At 47.7% G+C, this 20,963-nt stretch overlaps 1 protein-coding gene across 6 annotated transcripts in view; it reads right to left on the minus strand.

Moving 5' to 3' along the window:
• LOC141048054 (scaffold attachment factor B2-like) overlaps positions 1-20,963 on the minus strand; it is a 350,882-nt gene that overhangs the window by 92,333 nt on the left and 237,586 nt on the right. For all 6 annotated transcript variants that reach the window (XM_073543402.1, XM_073543397.1, XM_073543398.1 and 3 more), the window contains one exon: positions 15,823-15,859. In XM_073543402.1, coding sequence (XP_073399503.1) covers positions 15,823-15,859 — 37 coding nt within the window. The remainder of the gene's footprint in view (positions 1-15,822; positions 15,860-20,963) is intronic.

The following is a 20,963-nucleotide window of genomic DNA, read 5'->3' on the forward strand; positions in this document are numbered from 1 at the left end:
GTCAAGAGCTAGGCATATATAAAATTATACAGAAAAAGGCTCTAGTGTTCAAAAATTCACTGTTTACAACTCCAAGACAATACAATAAAAAAAAGCTGATAACTTTTTATGATACATAGTTAAATAGCCCCAGCAGTAGCCAATATGTGGTATGTTGTCTTAAAATATTTAAAGACAACATACCAGATCATAGAGCAATTATATAAACATAAATTACATATAAAATGTAAGTACTGGCGCCAATGAGTGAATAGTCAAACAAACACAAAAAGGACCACTAAAATGACCCCCATTTTGCTCTGGTCTCTTGCCTTAAAGGCAGGGCTGTGGAGTCGGAATAAAATGGACCGACTCCGACTCCTAAAATATATAATAAATTGGGTACAGTAGTTCAATGCAGAATATTTTTTCATAGGAATGTTATGAAATGTCCTATAAATGGCTGTTCTATTCCTGATCGAAGGCTACATTCACACAAGAACAGGTTCTTGCTATTGTAACGGACAATGCTTCTAACAAATACAATTAAACTGATGAAAGTAATGAACAGCTAGAAGAAAATTTAGGATTAAGTATGTTTGAGATGGAAGGCCACAGTGCTGTTCATGTAACTGAGGAACAAACTGATATTACAACAGAAGAACAGCAAAATTATACTTTAGAAATAGATGATCTTGTTGAAGGTGCTTCAAAACACTTTCATATTCATCACATGCGCTGTGTTGTGCACACGCTGCAGCTGGCAATAAGAGATAAGGCCCCGTTACACATATCAATGTCCCAGCGATCCCACCAATGATCCGACGTGGATGGGATCGCTGGGACATCATTAGATGATCGCTGGTGAGCTGTCACAGACAGCCCCTCCAGTGATCAGGACCAGCGAGCAAGCTGGTTTCCAACGCAACCAACGGGTATCTAAGAGCCACGCAGGGCTCTTAGTTACCTGCTGTTTAACTTGGAAACCAGGGTCGCTGATCGCTGGTCTCTTAATGCCACACGCAGCGATGCGCGCTGGCCAGCGGGAGACCAACGATCAAAAAACGGCCCAGGACGTTTGAGCACGATCAGCGACCGGCAGGGGGGCCGGTCGCTGATCCATGTCACACACAGCGATATCGCTGTGACGTCACAAAACCACCATGGTTACTTACCGGTAGCCGGGTTTTCCAGAACCCATGACAGCACACCTGAGAGAGGGATCCGCCCCGCCAGGACAGGAACCTACTGAGATATAAGGGGCGGCACCTCTCCCCCGCTTCAGTTGGGTTACAGAGCATTGAGAGGACTTCCCGGTTAGTACATGTTAATCCAACACCACATCACACAAAAGCACCCTCTACTAAACGTGCACACCCATACGGTGAAAAGGGGGTGAATATACAGGTGCTGTCATGGGTTCCGGAAAAACCGGCTACCGGTAAGTAACCATGGTGGTTTTCCCTTCACCCATGACAGCACACCTGAGACACTTTTGGAGACTTCGAAACACCTAAGGGAGGGACCACCGCTTGCAGCACCCTTCTACCAAAGGTTAAGTTAGCAGAGGAGGATAGATGTAATCTATAGTGCTTAAAGAAGGTGGAAGGTGAGGCCCAGGTAGCAGCCTTACAAATCTGCTCAATCAGCCCAGGAGGTCGCCACGGCTCTGGTGGAATGAGCCTTAATACCGTCAGGAATCGGGTTACCACTAGCTGAGTAGGCTACACTAATGGCCTCCCTAATCCATCTAGCAATAGTCCCTTTTGAAACCCCATAGCCTTTCCTGGCACCCTGAAAAGCCACGAATAGGGACTGGGACCTCCTCCACTGGCTGGTGATAGATATGTATTCTAGCAGGGCTCTCTTAACGTCCAAACTATGGAACTTTTCTTCCTCTGGATTCTTTGGATTATCGCAGAAGGATGGGAGGATAATCTCCTGACCCCGATGCTACCATTCACGAAGATCACTCACCACCCGTAATCAAGGAGACTAGTAAACTAGGAGGCTGCGTCGGAGCACGTGATCTGTGCTCTCTGGACCTTGAGGATTCTCCCGACCTGCCACTGGGGCGGCTGCTGCTTGAGCGGCTTCCGTGTTTGCGGCCGGAGGGCTGTGAGGGCGGCAGAGACAAGGACCTCTGCTGCTCTGACTCCATACTTGCACCGTCTGCCCCGCCGCTGCTCCTCCTTTAAATATGCCTCAGTCCTGGTGAGTGGCCCGTTCAGCTGCCTCCCCTCCCCCCTGCGATCGCCGGCCGACTGAGTCAGAAAGCCCACCACAGACGGCGCTAGCTGCCCCACGCTTCCAGCTCATCTTAGGACCTCTGCCTGGTCCCTGCCAGACTGGATCTTTTTTCAGCCCCTCCTGCACATTCATACTGCCGTGATTGCTTCTTTTTCTCTTGTGCTTTAAGTGAGGTTTGAAAAAGACCCAACATAGGGTCGAAACGTTACCTCAATGCACTATTCCCCTGTGGTGTCTTCAATAAAAAAAATTTTTTGCATTGAAAATCAAAATTTCCCAGAGTGCAGCTGTTTTCTCTTCACTGGATGACTGTCTGGACTAAGTTCCAGGTTCAGCTTGCACCTACCTCATATCCACAGAGTGCACGCCTTGTCTGTATCACTGCTTCAGAAAGCCGGCGTCGCACTCGGCGCCATGACACCGTCGCCTGGAGCTGACGTCAGCCGGCACGCCCACAATCCTTTGCGCCGCTGACGTCAGCGGCCGGAAGATGCCCGCGTCTCTCCCCGTCAGATGCCTCGGGGATCGAGATGCGGGCACACGCGAGGGGAGAGCAGCGCGGTGGGGCTCCCCGGAGCCACCGGGATCCCACCTGCGCCCACACGAACCCGGAGCCCCGGAGGGCCCGGGGACTGTGCCTCCAGCATCCGACGGCCGGCGCTACAGGTAAGATACCTGTTCTTCCTGCGTCGGGACGGAGCTGGGTCCATTTTTTTTTTTCCTTATTTCTTTTTCTTTCACTTCGCCCATGACAGGCACCGCCAACAGTGGGATTCCTTTCCAGGACAGGAACCCAACTGAAGCGGGGGAGATGTGCCGCCCCTTATATCTCAGTAGGTTCCTGTCCTGGCGGGGCGGATCCCTCTCTCAGGTGTGCTGTCATGGGTGAAGGGAAAATCAGCGATCTCGCTGTGCGTGACGGGGCCTATAGTCTGCAAGAGGGACATGCTGGAAATCTGATTGGAAAAGTGAAGAGATTGGTTATTGCCGCCAGAACCCCTAAAATTGATTCCATCTTGAAGAGACGTGCTGGAAAAGGGGCAATTGTCGATCAAGCCACTCGGTGGGGTAGCACTTATATAACGATTGAGCGATTGCTTGAACTAAAACTGTTTCTTATAGATATGATGAACCCTCGGGTAACCCTAAACGAAGGTCAATGGACACAGGTGGCTGAACTGAAGGAACTGCTTAATCACCCATTTACAGTGACTAAAAAATAACAAGCAGAGGATTTAACTCCTGGCATTTTCATAAGGGAGTGGAAGAACTTGCTATTTTGCCTGTCCCAAAGAGGAGGTTTAATCGCAGATGGCATTTCTGCTTCAATGAAACGGAGAGAGACACAGCTATTGGAAAATAAAATTTTTCTGGCAGCCGTTTATGTGGACCCAAGTCATCGTATACTGCTTGATGGTCAACAGCTTACTTAAGGAAAAGAAGCTCTGACTGAGGTAGCAGTTAGAATGAGTGGCCTACAGGAGGACTGCCAGGTGCAAGAGGACTTGGGTCCTGACAGTGCTACTGCTGCCATATCTTCATCCTCATCAGATGAGGAGTTTGACTTTGACAAGTATTTGGATGACATGGAGCATGCAAAGCGTTGCCGCAAGGAAAAAGATTTCACTCTGTCTCCGATAGCAAGCAGATTGACCATATTTCAGCAAAATGTTTCACTTGCTCTCAAAGAAATAGAAAAATTCAACCGGTCAACAAAACTGGCAGTGCATGGGGCACTTCCTTTATACCCGGAAATTGTTAAGAGATGTTGCCCATGTGGTTACAGCTTTGCCTCCAACCCAAGTTAGTGTAGAGAGGTTGTTCTCTGGCCTTAAAGTTATTAGGTCAGATTTGATGTCATCTATGAAGCAGGATCTGATGGAGGCAATTCTATTTCTTAGAACAAATTCATAGACTGCATAAATGTTATTTAGTATGTTTTTGTTGAAAACTGTTTTTTGCCACTTACATAGTTTATTACATAGTGATATATATACTGTGATAAAACACTCCGGGATCGCCTTTGCTGGGGTCAAAGGTCACGTGCATTCAGCATGAAACTCAGGCGCAGAGCTGGGATTCGTGTATAACTGACCCTGGGTCAGGTTTATTAACGGTGAAAGCAATGCAAAAGGAAATAAAACATAAAACAAATCCTTGCCTGTCCGGCACTAACTAAACAATGGACAACCTAACTACCAACTGGCGGGCTTCTCCCGTCCAGCCAAACCACAGTTGCAGTGGGTACTGCTTCCACTCACGTGTGTCTCTCACACAGACAGGCTCTCTGTGTTCCCAGTCTGAGACCCTCACACAACCACCTTGCATCCTTTTATATCCACCTCCCATTATTCATTAGCAAGCACGTGCGATACTGACCAGACTAGGCCACATAGGAAAGGAATCTGGGCGAGATATACCTGCCCTCATCCAATATTCCCACATGATTCTCACATATCCCCCCCTTCTGCTCAGACCACTCCGGTCGAGCAATGACACCTGCCAAACAGTGCACTCGGGACAGGGCATCTGCATTTCCCATCTGTACCCCTGGGCGGTGCTCCACCGTAAAAGTGTAGGCCTGCAGGGCAAGGAACCACCGGGTCACCCGGCTATTCCGTTCCTTGTTCAAGTGCATCCACTTGAGGGGGGCATGGTCAGTGATCAGCCTGAACTTTCGGCCCACCAGGTAATATTTGAGGGCCTCTAAAGCCCACTTAATGGCGAGGCACTCTTTTTCTACGACTGCATACCTTTGCTCGTGTTTATTCAGCTTCCTGCTGAGATAGAGGACTGGGTGTTCCACTCCGTCCGTCACTTGTGAGAGTACGGCCCCGATACCGGTATCAGAGGCATCCGTTTGTACCACAAACTCGCTGCGGAAGTCCGGAGTCACCAGTACGGGCTGAGAGCAAAGTGCCCGTTTTAGGCCATGGAAGGCTTCTTCAGCCGCTAAACTCCATTTAATCATGACGGAGTCTTTCCCTTTTGTAAGATCCGTCAGGGGGGTAGCGATGGCTGCAAAATTGGGTATGAACCTGCGATAATAGCCGGCGATCCCCAGGAAGGCTTGCACCTGCTTCTTGTTGACAGGTTGTGGCCAGTCCTGAACCGCCTGAATCTTATCAACCTGGGGTTTAACAACACCCCTCCCAATTACATACCCCAAATACCGGGCTTCTTCTAGCCCGATGTGACATTTCTTGGGGTTCGCGGTTAGACCTGCCTCCCACAGGTCGTCAATCACAGCTTGTACTCTCTGGAGATGAGTCTCCCAGTCCAAGCTGTAAATGACAATGTCATCCAAATAGGCCGAAGCGTACCGCCTATGTGGCCTCAGGACTCGATCCATCAGTCTCTGGAAGGTCGCCGGTGCCCCGTGCAGTCCAAACGGCATATACACATACTGAAATAAACCTTCCGGCGTAGCAAATGCCGTCTTTTCTCTGGCAGCCTCAGCCAGAGGGATCTGCCAATACCCCTTTGTTAGATCTAGGGTCGTAATATACCGGGCTTTTCCTAACCGATCTATTAACTCATCGACCCGGGGCATAGGATAGGCATCAAATTTTGAGACCGCATTCAGTTTCCTTTAGTCATTGCAGAACCGGATGGTGCCGTCCGGTTTAGGAATTAGCACAATCGGGCTGGACCACGCACTGTGCGATTCCTCAATGACTCCTAACTCTAACATTGCCTTCACTTCTCGGGAAACGGCTTCACGGCGCGCTTCCGGGATTCGGTAGGGCTTTACGTGAACTGTGACACCAGGTTCCGTTACGATGTCATGTTTCATTAGCATAGTCTGCCCGGGTTTTTCTGAGAAAAACTTTTGGTTGTGAAGTAGAAACTGCCTGACCTCAGTCTTTTGCCGCTCCGAGAGAGTCTCTGCAACCCGTACCTCCGGTATGGTATGCGAGCAGATGGGACGGGCCAGCTCCGCTAACAAGGCAGACCGATCTTTCCAGGGTTTTATCAGATTTACATGATAAATCTGTTCAGGTTTCCGTTTACCTGCCTGGTATACTTTGTAGTTTACTTCACCAACTCTTTCCTTAATCTCAAAGGGGCCCTGCCACTTTGCCAGGAACTTACTGTCCACCGTGGGGACCAGGATCAACACCCTATCTCCGGGTGCAAACGTACGGATCTTGGCGCCCCTATCATAGATTCTTTTTTGGGCTCCTTGAGCCTGTATCATGTGTTCTTTGACGATAGGCATAACAGCCGCAATACGGTCCTGCATTTGTGTGACGTGATCTATCACTGTTTTAAATGGAGTGACCTGACCCTCCCAGGTTTCTTTTGCAACGTCTAAGAGTCCGCGAGGACGTCGGGCGTACAATAACTCGAAAGGCGAGAATCCCGTGGAAGACTGGGGTACTTCCCTGATGGCAAAAAGCAAATACGGAAGTAAGTAGTCCCAGTTCTTCCCATCCTTGTCTATCACCTTTCTCAGCATCTGCTTCAGAGTTTTATTGAACCGTTCGACCAACCCGTCTGTTTGAGGGTGATACACGGATGTGCGTAACGGTTCGATTTGTAACAACCGGCAGAGCTCCTTCATTACCCTGGACATAAAGGGGGTCCCCCTGGTCGGTGAGTATCTGTTTTGGTATACCGACCCGACTAAACACATGCACCAGTTCCTTGGCAATCGTCTTGGTGGCCGTGTTACGCAAAGGGATGGCCTCCGGGTAACGAGTGGCATAATCCAAGATGACCAGGAAATGTTGGTGTCCACGTGCAGACCGTGGAAGGGGCCCAACTAAATCCATCCCAATCCTCTCAAACGGGACTTCAATAATAGGTAGGGGTACCAAAGGGCTACAGAAACGGGGCTTAGGTGCAGAGGCTTGGCAGTCAGGACAAGACTCACAATATACTCGAATATCGTGATGCATGCCTGGCCAAACAAAACAGTGTAATATCCTTTCGGTGGTTTTCTGGACTCCCAGGTGATCACATGTCCGTGGGCCAGGTCCAGCACCTGCCGCCGGTAGGGTTTTGGCACGACTAATAGTTGCACCGTATCTTCCCCCTTTTTCTCTATCTGATAGAGTAAATCATTCTCCAGAACCATGTAAGGATATGCCAGCCTAGAGCCAGGTTCTACGGGTACCCCATTTATCACTTTTACATTTGTCCTAGCCTGAGAAAGGGTAGGATCCTTTATTTGCTCGCTTTGGAAGTCATCTTTCTGAACTTCCAAATCCGTCAAACGGGGAGGTGGACGGCTGTCGGCCTCCTCCTCTTCCCCGGTCTCCTCCGTATCACCCGCCATGACTGAAAACGGGAACTGCAGGTCATTTCCCGCAGACTCTTCCCCCGAGTCTTCCGGGGAGACCTCTTCCAGGGGTTCGGGACCCACACGCGCCCTGGGAGAAGAATCATGTACACTATTACCCGAGGGCATCAACTGATTCTCCCACAATTGCCAGAAATGGGGAAAATCCCGGCCCAGGATGACATCATGCAATAACGCCGGGACGAGTCCCACTTTATGTCGCACAGACCCATATGAAGTAGTAATGCATATGACCGTGGTGAGGTACGAACAGGTGTCTCCATGCACACACGTCACAGAAAATTTGTCTGATGGTCCAGTCGGGGCTGACACCAGACTGGCCTTCACCAGAGTCACCACACTTCCCGAGTCTAACAATGCCACCACATTTTTGCCATCAACAGTTAAATCACACAAGTGTTTTTCCACATCCTTTTGACCGGCATTCACACTCACTACCCGTGCAACCATAGACATGCGGGTTTTAGAGTCTGTGACGTCGCACTGCATGGGTTCAGTAGTGACCGGACAGTTCGCAGCAATATGTCCCATCTCTTGGCAGCGGAAACACCTAACGGGCCCCTTGCTTAGACCATAGTTCGTTACTCTCGGCCTCGCAGTGCGGGCAGTCCCGTTTTCCTCCCCCACTGTCTTAGGGATTTTTCCATCTCCCTTACTTACTGGAACAGTCTTACCGGTTCCACGTGGAGATGAAGAACGAGGTGGGGTAGCGTCGTCTCGGAGTCCTTCTGCCACGGAGTAACGTTTAACCAGATCCACCAGTTGATCTGCCGTCGTAGGATTTCCATGGCTTACCCACTTCCTCAGGGCTGGCGGTAGAGCTCTCAGGTACTTGTCCATGACGACTCTCTGGATTATCTCTGGCGCTGTCAACACCTCGGGTTGTAGCCACTTCTTCGTCACGTGGATCAGGTCGAACATCTTGGACCGCGGTGGTTTATCCGGCTGATAAGTCCATTGATGCACTCTGTGCAAGGACAGCGGTCGTCACTCCCAGCCGGGCCAAGATCTCGGCTTTCAGTTTGTCAAAGTCCTGCGTGGCTTCAGGCTCTAAATCATAATAAGCCTTTTGGGCCTCACCGGAAAGAAACGGGGCAATCAGGCCGGCCCATCGTGCCTTCGGCCATTTTTCTCGCACCGCCGTCCGTTCAAACGTGGTCAGGTATGCCTCGACGTCATCTTCGGTCGTCATTTTCTGCCAGTACCGACTCACGTGAATCACTCTCGACTCGGCTTCCAGGTTAAGCTCAGGTAAGCTTGCCAAGCGCTGCGCCACCTGCTGGAGAAGCGAACGATCGGTAACTGTCATGTTCACCAACTCCTTCAGCTGGGCCATCATCACCCGATTAGCTTCTTGCTGGACGGCGGTGGACTGTACCAGCGCTTTCACCACGTCCTCCATGCTCATGCTTGCAACGTGATGCCCGCGTTCTCCACCACTATGTGATAAAACACTCCGGGATCGCCTTTGCTGGGGTCAAAGGTCACGTGCATTCAGCATGAAACTCAGGCGCAGAGCTGGGATTCGTGTATAACTGACCCTGGATCAGGTTTATTAACGGTGAAAGCAATGCAAAAGGAAATAAAACATAAAACAAATCCTTGCCTGTCCGGCACTAACTAAACAATGGACAACCTAACTACCAACTGGCGGGTTTCTCCCGTCCAGCCAAACCACAGTTGCAGTGGGCACTGCTTCCACACACGTGTGTCTCTCACACAGACAGGCTCTCTGTGTTCCCAGGCTGACACCCTCACACAACCACCTTGCATCCTTTTATATCCACCTCCCATTATTCATTAGCAAGCAGGTGCGATACTGACCAGACTAGGCCACATAGGAAAGGAATCTGGGCGAGATATACCTGCCCTCATCCACTATTCCCACATGATTCTCACAATACATACAATATATATATATATATATATATATATATATATATATATATATATATATATATATATATATATATATATTGTGGTGTAGTTACCACTGTGTCGGCTAGGGGGCGCTGTGTGGGTGTCCCAGGACGGGTGTACAGGCACATTCAGTGTGGTAACAGGAGCAGGGTCCTAAATGACCATTATGGGTCTCAAGGTGGGTGGCCTTGGGATGCAGGCTCCAGGGTGTATTGATCAGCAGAGGTACTGCTGATCTTTCTGTTACACTGTGTCAGGGAAACCTGTGTGTGTCTATACAACCTTTAGTGATGTCATAGCCATGTGATCACCTGTGGGTGTGGTTACAGGGCTATGTAATTGAGGTGTTTGGCACATGTGAGAGAGAGTGGAGGGAGTCTGTGAGAGTGTGGACAGACTTCCCTGTGTCCAGGTGGGACACTACAGAGAGTGGCCTGTGTGCTAAGGAAGGAGAAGCCTTCCTGGGTCTGCGGCTGCAGATATAGCGCTGCTCTGGACATTGCCCTGAGCTGGGTATATTAGTTGTATATGGGGAGGACTACACCTCCCAGCATGTGCTGAGACTCTCGGTCAGAGTCTGAAGCCACGGACGTTTATGTTCTTTTGTGCCTAAGCTAGAGGCTATTTTGGTGATACGCTGATTTATGGTTTATGGAGCAAATAAACCTCATGAACTTTGGGAAGAACCTGCCTCATGATTGTCTCCCGCTGCACCTGAGCGAGTCGAATCCCTACAATTGGTGACAGACTGCGGGCAGCGACTCCCAGAAGCACGTGTGGCAGTGCTGGCGATTCTGAGCCAGGAGAGCAGACAGTCTGACAACCGTGAGTAATACTGACTGAGGTCAGAGAAAGTGACTGTATTAAAATTTGTGGGATACCTCTGGAGGAGAAGAGGCGTCCAGGAACCTGTGTGGCCGACACAGGTAACAGACAGGAGTCTGTGTTGCACTGACCTGGGTCAGTGAGAGACTGTGTTACTGGAGGGGTCAGTGAGCAAGGTCCTGGAGGGTCAGTGTTGGGAGGTTCTGGGAGAGGAATCGGATCCCTGGAACACGTGCTATGACCTTGGACCTGGTGAGGCGTGTGTTGGGCAGTCTCAGGCGGAGACGGATGTCCTGAAGAGCACCCGCTGAGCCCCTGGACCTGGTGAGGCTGGTGTGTTGGGAGACCCTGGGAGGAGGGTCGGCTCCCTGAATAGCACCCGGTGTGCCCTGTGTGTTGGACGGTCTCAGGTGGAGACGGTACGTCCTGAGTGGCACACGAACAGGACATGTGAGAGACTGTGCATGTGTTTTTTTTTCTTTTTTTTTTTTCTTTTCCTCTGCAAAACCTGAAGGTGCTTGCTGTGGCTCAGTGGGGTCACAAAGGTCTCGCAGCACAGGGACCTGGTGTTTTCTTTAAGGGATCTGCCCTGGGAGCATTGGTAGCAGACGCTGTCTGTCTACGCCATCCTGCTGCAGCTTTATTGCATGTGACTAAGCGGATACAGTAGTTGTGGCTTTACACAACTATTAAGGGTGAGTACCCTGTATTATTGCTGCATAACCCATTATACCTGCACTGGTAAGGCCCTATGGGCGCACTTTTGTGGCTTTTTTATCTTTGAGGGTGACAAGCGGCTTCCAGTAACCCGGCAGGGTTATGAAGGTGACAAGCGGCTTCCGGTGGATTGGCGGGTCCACGAAGATGGCGCAGCAGGAGCTGCAGTGACACCAGCCGCTGTGTGTGTGTGTGTGTGAACAGCAGCCGGAGGTGCCGGTGATCAGTGACAGCAGGAGCTGTGGTGGTGCCAGCAAAGACTTGTGTGGTATCGTGAGAGACAAACTGTACTGTGTGAACTGTGGCATAAGAAGTTCTGCAGAACGGACATGGGGAAATCCCAAAAGGGGGCGGTGACCCAAAAGGGAGTGGTAACCCAAAAAGGGGTGGAGTCCCAAAAGGGGGCGGTGACCCAAATTAGAGTGGTAACCCAAAAAGGGGTGGAGTCACAAAAGGGGGAGGTGACCCAAATTGGAGTGGTAACCCAAAAGGGGGTGGAGTCCCAAAAGGGGGCGGTGACCCAAATTGGAGTGGCAACCCAAAGCGGGGTGGTGGTCCAGAAAGGGGCCAAGTTTGAAGAAGTGACAGCACTGGGTGACTCAGTAGGTATGTCTGGAGTACCGCAGTGTATGTGCAGATCTTTTTCAGAATGTGGAATATCCTTTCCAGGTAGTAATGACGGGCCACAGATGTGTACAGTGATGCTGCACCGGGAAGGAGCCTTTGGTCGGCTGGACTCAGAGAGTCAGGTGACTCTGACAGGAACTCCTCTCATTTTCTCTCTGACCGAGAAAAACGTCAGGGTTCGCTGTAAACACAGGGTCACGGTGAACTACGCAGTAGACACAGTAGTGTTTGAGGGGACCAAAGGTGGTGAGTGCCAAGGTAGAGGGATACCACGGGACTTAGTCTATGCCTGGGAGAGGGGCCGGGACTTTCTTTTGTTTGATGACATTTGGTCGGATGATGGAGATGCTTCGACTGTGGGGCCAGCGGACACTGAGACAGTGACGGCTCCTGACATGGACAGGTCAGAGGTAGAACTGACCAGAGGAAGAAGTACATTTGCCCAACTGACGGACCTGACGTCTCGTGATAAGACAGATGGTGGGCTGGGAGATGAGACTACTGGACTAGACACATTGGTGCTGGACGGTAACTGGAGGGTTCACTCGACTGGTGTGACTGACCCAGTGGTACCCTTTGATGATATAATTAAAGAGGTAGTGGTGAGACACGTGCTGGCCAAAAGAGAACAAGATCATGAGATACAGCTGATAAAGGAGACTGTAACAGAACATGTCGAACGGGAAAGAGTCCTAAGGCAAGCAGCTGAGCACAGAGTGGATGAGCTGGAGAAGGAAGTCTCTGAGCTCAGAGGTCACCTGTCAGCATGTAAAACCATGAACAAGACCCTGTTGGAAGATATGGAGGTGCTCAGAGAGGCCCAAGAGAAGCATCAACAGGAGATTCTCAGGAGAGAGGATCAGCATCGCTACCTGGCAGAGGAGCGAGATAAAGTTCTGCAAGAACTCAGTGGAGTAGTAAAAGGTCTTCTGCAGAAGAAGTGGATGGGCGAAGACGTACAGCGGCCGTGCCCAACTGATAGCAAGGCAGAACTGCCAAAGCCCATCTTGGAAAAGGGTCCTGAAGACTGTAAATCTCAGGAAGATGATGAGCCAAGAGCTGCACAAGACAGTCACCCGGTCTTGGCAGATACCTTGAGGGAAGTGTCCGTGGGGAACCCAGAGCCATCTGTCCAGGATGAGAGCAAGTCCATGACCTTCAAGTGCGTGATGGAGGTACCCGAAGACGTGCGAGAAGCGTGTGCCAGCGAAGGTGTGCATGAGACCTTTAAAAAGGCAGTAAAGGCCTATAGTGTGAGCTGGGCACCAGAAACAGACCAGTTGGTGATACTGGCAGAAACGGAAGACACAGAGAGAAGGGTGGCTATCCTGAAGGAGATGCACCTACAATGTCTCCGCACGAAACAGATGCTCGTGGAGCGTAATAGGAAAGCCGCTCGACGTCTGGAGCTTGCAAGGGAAGCACAAAGTCGGCTGGGCTTTGTGGAAGACATAATTCCGGTACCCAGAAATCTGGTGGGGAAAGTCGTTGGCAGACTTGGAAAGGTGATGCAGGAGATGGTGAATCGATCCTGTGTGAAGAGAGTGAGGATCCCACCTGCTGGTGAAATCCAAGTCGTTATTGAAGATGACATGGTTCCTGTCATTGTGGTTGGTTCGGTGGAAAGCATTGGTAAGCTTCGCTTGCTCCTGGAATATCGGGTAGCGTACCTGAAGGAGATTGAGCAGCTAAGACAGGATCGGCTGCAGATGAATAAGCAGATACAGAACGTCAGGTGGCGTCCACCTCCAACCCAAGTTGTAAAGACCCGAAGGGATCCTCCAAAGAATGAAAGGACAGGTAGTCGAAGACAAGAACGTCGAGAGTCCGCAAGTGGCCGTTCTAATCTTAGTAGCATAGGCACGAGACCCGGTGGTGGACGTAGCGACAGAGGGTCAGACTCAGACCAGCCAGTTGGCCCAGCTGGACGTGGGACTCATGACAGTGTGAACTGGGAGAGCCGGCCGGTGAGAGAAAGGTCGGGTGACGGAGCGCACTGCAAACAGGTGGAGACTAAAGAGTGTCTGATCACACTGACGGACGTTGACGGGAAGGCCAAAGCCCAAGGCCGAGATACTGACCGCTGGAGGCGGGGGAGGCCTAACGTGAATATGAGGCAGTTTGACTACCGAAACAGACGGAGATGGTCCTCTCGACTTGTAGGGCAAGGTGACATGGGTGCCAGGTCTCAAGATACCTGGGTGATGTCATGTGTTCAACCCCACAAGTTTGAACAGAGGGGGGAGGTATGTGGTGTAGTTACCACTGTGTCGGCTAGGGGGCGCTGTGTGGGTGTCCCAGGACGGGTGTACAGGCACATTCAGTGTGGTAACAGGAGCAGGGTCCTAAATGACCATTATGGGTCTCAAGGTGGGTGGCCTTGGGATGCAGGCTCCAGGGTGTATTGATAAGCAGAGGTACTGCTGATCTTTCTGTTACACTGTGTCAGGGAAACCTGTGTGTGTCTATACAACCTTTAGTGATGTCATAGCCATGTGATCACCTGTGGGTGTGGTTACAGGGCTATGTAATTGAGGTGTTTGGCACATGTGAGAGAGAGTGGAGGGAGTCTGTGAGAGTGTGGACAGACTTCCCTGTGTCCAGGTGGGACACTACAGAGAGTGGCCTGTGTGCTAAGGAAGGAGAAGCCTTCCTGGGTCTGCGGCTGCAGATATAGCGCTGCTCTGGACATTGCCCTGAGCTGGGTATATTAGTTGTATATGGGGAGGACTACACCTCCCAGCATGTGCTGAGACTCTCGGTCCGAGTCTGAAGCCACGGACGTTTATGTTCTTTTGTGCCTAAGCTAGAGGCTATTTTGGTGATACGCTGATTTATGGTTTATGGAGCAAATAAACCTCATGAACTTTGGGAAGAACCTGCCTCATGATTGTCTCCCGCTGCACCTGAGCGAGTCGAATCCCTACAAAATAAATATATATATATATATATATATATATATATATATATATATATATATATACACACACACACACACACAAAGTATATATATATATATATATATTACATAGTGTATTACATATTTACAATTTATTACAGTTTTTGTGTTCAATAAAGTTGTATTCCAATATATTATGTTCTATCTAAATATCCTGATTATTGTATCATAAAAATGCTTGAATGTCTGATGTTCACATTGTTCTACAATAAATTTTTTCACTTAAATATAAGCAATATACGTTGGAGTCGGAGTAGTGGAGTCAGTGTAAGGGAAATTGAGGAGTCGGAGTCTCAGGTTTAGCTTACCGACTCCACAGCCCTGCTTAAAGGCTGCACTTAGTGGGCATTTTTGTTTAGTACATCCTACTATGGGTAAGTGACTATCATCTACGTAGTTATTTCATCTAATTATTACTGATTTGACTATTAGCTGTACAACTCCTTTTTTGTTCTTTTGTCAATATAGTATAAGTGCTAGTCGTAGCGGCCTTGTGTCTCTGACTCTGTATAACCATACCCCCCCCCCAGCACCGACTAGCCGCTGTCTGGCAGATTACTATGTGCACTGTATATTGACAATCACTGGTGTGTGGGTGGGGTTATACAGAGCTCAGCATTCTGAGCACTGCTAGATCTGGAAGATGAATTTGATGCTCCAACTGCTGCACCTAGTAAACTAAGTGACAAGTTGTTGGAATATCACGCATGTGTAAAATGACATAGTAAAACCTGCTGACAGAGTATCTAGAAATAATAGTTGTAGAATTTATCAAAACATCAGACAAGTTTGATATTATAAGCTTAAATACTACAAAGTACCTGCAAAAATAAGGGGACTCAAAGTACTTTTGCATGTAACGCGTAGTGCAAAGTGACGGGATTAATATTCCCAACCATCATGCCTCAGTAGACTGACAAGTGCCTCTGATAAGTTAAATAGTGCCTTCACAAATAGATAATCAAGTCTTCTAAATAGTCTTTTGTTCAATAATGTTACTAATCCACACATCGTGCATCAACATGCGTTTCTGCTTTATGACACGGGTTCATTAGGCAACGATAGGAAACGTAGCTACTCCATAAAACCCCTTAAAAAGACTAAGGCCAAGGTGGTAGTGTTCAGGTAAGTTTCATATGCCAGTATAAGAACACAAAGTCCTGACCGTTTTTCCTCCTTCGATAAGCATGTAAATATAAATACAACCTTTATGAATGACAATTTATGAATTACTCACATCTCGGCTTCCCATTCCGGATCTTGAATCATCTCTCCTACAAAAACAAAAAGTTAAAATGTAGACCATATTGAAGATTAAATGCATAGAGTTTAAAAAATATTTACATGGGGGAAGTGTGTTTTTCAGCTTTTCAATCATACAACAGAATTCGGAGATAACTATTACAAAAATAAAACACTAAATAAAATAAGATCTAGAAATGTAGTGAGCGAGCATCCTGAAAGGGTTTTTTCAGGCTTACAATACTGATATTGTGCCCACTCTAAGGATAAGCTTTCAGTTACTTGAGGTCGAAGAATAGATTGTCCACATTTTAAACCTTGAAAATCCATTTTATCCCATTTAACCCCGACTGTGGTTTGCATGTTAATGACCGGGCCAATTTTTACAATTCTGACCACTGTCTCTTTAGGAGGTAATAACTCTGGAACGCTTCCATGGACCCCAGTGATTCTAACAATGTTTTCTCGTGACATATTGAACTTAAAGTTAGTGGTAACATTTATTTGATATGACTTGCCTTTGTGAAAAAGAGAAATTTGAATTTGGTGAAAATTTTGAAAAGGTTACAATTTTCCAACTTTGAATAGTTATGCCCTTAAATCACAGAGATATGTCACATACATACTTAATAAGTAACATTTCCCACATGTCTACTTTACATCAGCACAATTGTGGAACCAAATTTTTTTTTTTTTGTTAAGTTATAAGGGTTAAAAGTTGACCTCCTTCTTAGAACACGTTTTTTTCTTTTTTTTTTTTAGGGACCACATCACATTTGAAGTGACTGAGCATCCCAAATGACAGAAAATACCCAAAAGTGACACCAATCTAAACCTGCACCTCTCAAGGTGCTCAAAAACACATTCAAGAAGTTTATTAACCCTTCAGGTGCTTCACAGGAATTTTTGTAATGTGGAAGAAAAAAATGAACATTTAACTTTTTTTCACAAATTTTACTTCAATTCCAAAATGTTTTATTTTTAACAAGGGTAACAAAAAAAAAAAAAAACGGACCCCAAAAATTTGTTGTGTAATTTCTACTGAGCATGCCGATACCCCATATGAGGGACAAAAGCACACATGGCAGAACTTGAAAGGAAAGGAGCGCCATTTGACTTTTTGAATGAAAAATTTGCTGGAACAATTGGCGGACGCCATGTCGTGTTTGGAGAACCGAAGATGTGCATAAACAATGAAAATCGCTTACAAGTGACACCATTTTGGAAACTAGACCCCTCTGGGAAATGATCTAGAGGTGTGGTGAGCACATTGAACCCTCAGGTGCGTCACAGAAGTTCATAACATTGAGCTGTGAAAATTTAAAAAAAAAAAAAATAATCTAATTCTCCCCCACAAATATGATTTAACTCAAAATATTGTATTTTCATAAGGATAACAAGAGAAATTGCACCAAACAATTTGTTGTGCAATTTCTCCTGAGTATGCCGACATCCCATATGTGGGGGAATGCTACTTTTGAGGTACAGTGCACAGCTCAGAAGGGAAGAGGTGCCATATTCAGTTCAGAGTTTGCTGGAATGGTTTGAGTGTGCCATGTCACATTGGCTGAGCCACTGAGGTGCCATAATAACAGAAACCCCCTATATGTGAACTAATTTTACAATCTACACTCCCCAATTCATCTAGGGGTGCAGTGATCATACTGACTCCACATGTGCTTCACAGAATTTTATACCACAGAGCGGTGAAGAAAGAATTACATTTTTACCACTAAAATGTTGTTTAAGCCAAGTTTTTAATTTTTTAAGGTCTAATAGGAAATTTTTTTATCCTTTTTACAACAAACTGTCCATTTCTTCCCTGAGTGCACCAATACAATACATGTAATTGGGAAGTATTTTTTCATGCACAGTGCAAAGCTCAGAAGGAAAGGAGGCGCTAGATCTTAGGCTAAGTGCACACGTTGCAGAAAATTTCTGCTCAAAAACCTGAATCCCTTCCCAGAAACCGCACCTATTTTTCCACGGCAGTTTTTGCGCGGTTTTGATACGTTTTTGATGCGTTTTTTTCCGCAGCGGTTTCAAACCACATGGAAGAAGCCAAAACCGCGGAAAAATCCGCAAAATTAATGAGCATGCTGCGTTTTTTACCGCGATGCGTTTTTTTCACGGTAAAAAATGCATCAATGTGCACAAAAAGTGCAAAATGACTGGGAAGCTTATTTTTAGCGGTTTTATAGTGAAAACCGCGGTAAAAACCGCTAAAAAAAAAGCTGTGTGTGAACACAGCCTAACTGTTAAGGATTGTATATGCCATGAACCACTGAGAGCCCATGAGGTGCCACAAAAGCAGAAGCCCCCCATAAGTGACCCCATTTCACAAACTACACCTCAATGAATTCATCTGTGGGTGCACTGATCAGATTGACACCACAGGTGTATCACAGAATTTTATACCATTGGGCAGTGAGGACAAAATACAATTTTACCACCAAAATTTTGTTTTAGCCAAAGATTTTACATTTTCCCACAAGAAGTAAAAATAACACCAAAATTTGTCCGACAATTTCTACTCAACGTGGCAATGCCCCATATGAGGCTGAATAGAACTACTAAGGCTAGTTTCACTAAGCGTTTTTTGCCAGCAGAGCACGCCACTGCTAAGCCCCTCCCCCTGCACGCCTCCTCCGGTCATCTTCGCCTAGTATCGCACACGGCTGCATGCGATCTGCACACCCTATCTTTAGCATAGGGTGCGCAGACCGTGCGCTAGTAGAATTTAGCGTGCGCTGCGTCCTTTTGACGGTGCGCGCCGAACGCACCATGTTGCAATTTGGCGCGCTCGGAGCACCGTCAAAAGGGTGCAGCGCACGCTAAATTCTACTAGCGCACGGTCAGCACACCCTATGCTAAAGATAGGGTGTGCAGATGGCATGCAGCCGTGTGCGATACTATGCGGAGATGACCGGAGGGGGCGGTGCTTAGCGGCGACGTGCGCTGCTGGCAAAAACCGCTAGTGTGAAACTAGCCTTCGCTATATGGAGCGATTCAGGAGGTACGGAGTGCTGTTTGCCTCCTGGAGCACAGATTTTCCTAGAACAGCTTGTCGACTCCATATACAAAGCCCCTAATTGCTAGAACTGCAGAATCCCCTTTCAGGTGACCCCATTTGGGAAAGTATACCCCTCGGGGAATTTATCTACAGGTGTAGTGACGATTTTGACTACATGGGTATTTTCCAGAAACAGGCAGCAATGAATGTTGCCAAGTGAAAATTGCAGACTGCTGTTGTAGTGACCAGTACGCTGTAGAGCCCAGTACGTTATGCCCAACCTGTGCTTCTGGAGGTATGCACCCGTAAGTTAGTCAAGCTTTCATCACTTCGGAAAAGCCAAACATGTGGGCACTAAATGTTTAGCCACACTGGGGCTCAGAAGTGAAGGGGGCATTTGGAAATGGGAGCGCAGAATTTGCTGAATTTTTTTAGGAGAGTGAGGAGCCATTTCGCTTTTCTAGAACCTTTGTGCTACCAGTGACGTGGAAGCCCTCTATATTTTCATTAACAGATGATGGACCAGAGTTAGGGCTTGCTTTTTTGTGGATTGAGTAGAAGCTTTTATTGGAAACATTTTCCAGAATGTTTGGGATCACATTTATCTGACGCTCTACGCTGACCACTTACTTTGGGGTTGCCATCTAAATCGAGTTTTGTAATTCAGATGAAACCCTTGAGAGAGCCATTCACTATAATGAGACAGCAGTTTGGCCTCTGTTCAGTGGTGTCCTCTTCAGAAGTGCACAAAACTGTAACCGACGGCACTTTTATGCAATCCTAAAAAGACGAACACCGCCGGATCACAGGTCAGATGGAGTACACAGGGCCTCCATCTGTCTCATTATAGGGAATCTTCTGCCAGGGGTTTCGTCTGAATTGCAGAATATATGTACGCTGAGCCTTACTGCGATCTTTGGGAGGTAGAATGAAGAAATCAACAGCAGGTGAACAAAATTGATTTGATTTATTTTTTATGCCGTTCCTCGTGCGGTATAAGTGATTAGGAGACTTTATTCTTCAGGTCGGTGCGATTACAGCAATACCAGATTTAGATATCGGGTTGCACATTGGACATCTTCACACGCCTCTGCTCCTTATCTAACCTCTCCATCTCACCTCTCCCTCTTTCTGACGACAACCTACTCACATTCTCTTCCCTCTACTCTCCTTGTCCACAATCTCTACTGGACAAACTTGCACACCCTCTCAGAAATTTTAAACATCTCTATCTACTCAAACTGTCCAATTCCCTTCTCCAGGATATAGACATAAGTTCCCAACACAATGTGAATGCCGCTTCCGCTCTATATAACGCCACAATAGTTGTACCTCTGGAATCTGTTGCCCTTCTCACACATACCAAAGCTCGCTAAATCAACAGACAGCACTGGCACACCAGCATGACCAAAGTACTGAGATGAAAATACAAAAAGTTAAACCGCACCCTATAAGCGTCAAAAGTCTTTAAGGGCCCCATCACACATAGCGATATCGCTAGCGAGATCGCTGCTGAGTCACAAGTTTTGTCACACAACAGCGATCTCACCAGTGAGATCGCCGTGTGTGACAGCGATCAGCCCCCCTGCCGGTATCGCTGATCGCTCTTGGAAAGCCCTGGACTTTTATCGCTGGTCTCCCGCTGGCCCTCATGCATCGCTGCATGTGACAGGCGGGAGACCAGCGATCAGCTGGTAACTAAGATACACATCGGGTATCTAAGGGACGCACGTCAAACTACCACATGACACCCCTTTTTCTGTATCTCAGCCTACACTGCGCTATCCCTCTGCCTCTCTCCACAGGCAGACCTGTCCGTCAGTTCAACCTCCCCACACTATGTTACTATGTAACATACGAAGGGGCAGAAACCGCAAACCTCCGCAGTAAACGATCCAAAAAAATTGACACTTTATTACATAGAGAACCCCTCCCCGAGACAATAAGACGTCCGGGTGGTCTCTGTAAATCCTTATGGATCTTGGGGAGGGTGTATAGAATGGGGACAATAGGGTGCTCCACCTTGAGGTATTTAGCCAACTTAGCATCAATCAAGCCTCTATAGAGAGCTTCATCAATTAGTTCTTCCAGCTCTAGTTTGAACCTCTGAATAGGATTAACCG

Source organism: Dendrobates tinctorius, unplaced genomic scaffold (genome assembly GCF_039654945.1).
Source record: "Dendrobates tinctorius isolate UK_male_01 unplaced genomic scaffold, ASM3965494v1 ptg000132l, whole genome shotgun sequence".
Taxonomy (NCBI): Eukaryota; Metazoa; Chordata; class Amphibia; order Anura; family Dendrobatidae; genus Dendrobates; species Dendrobates tinctorius.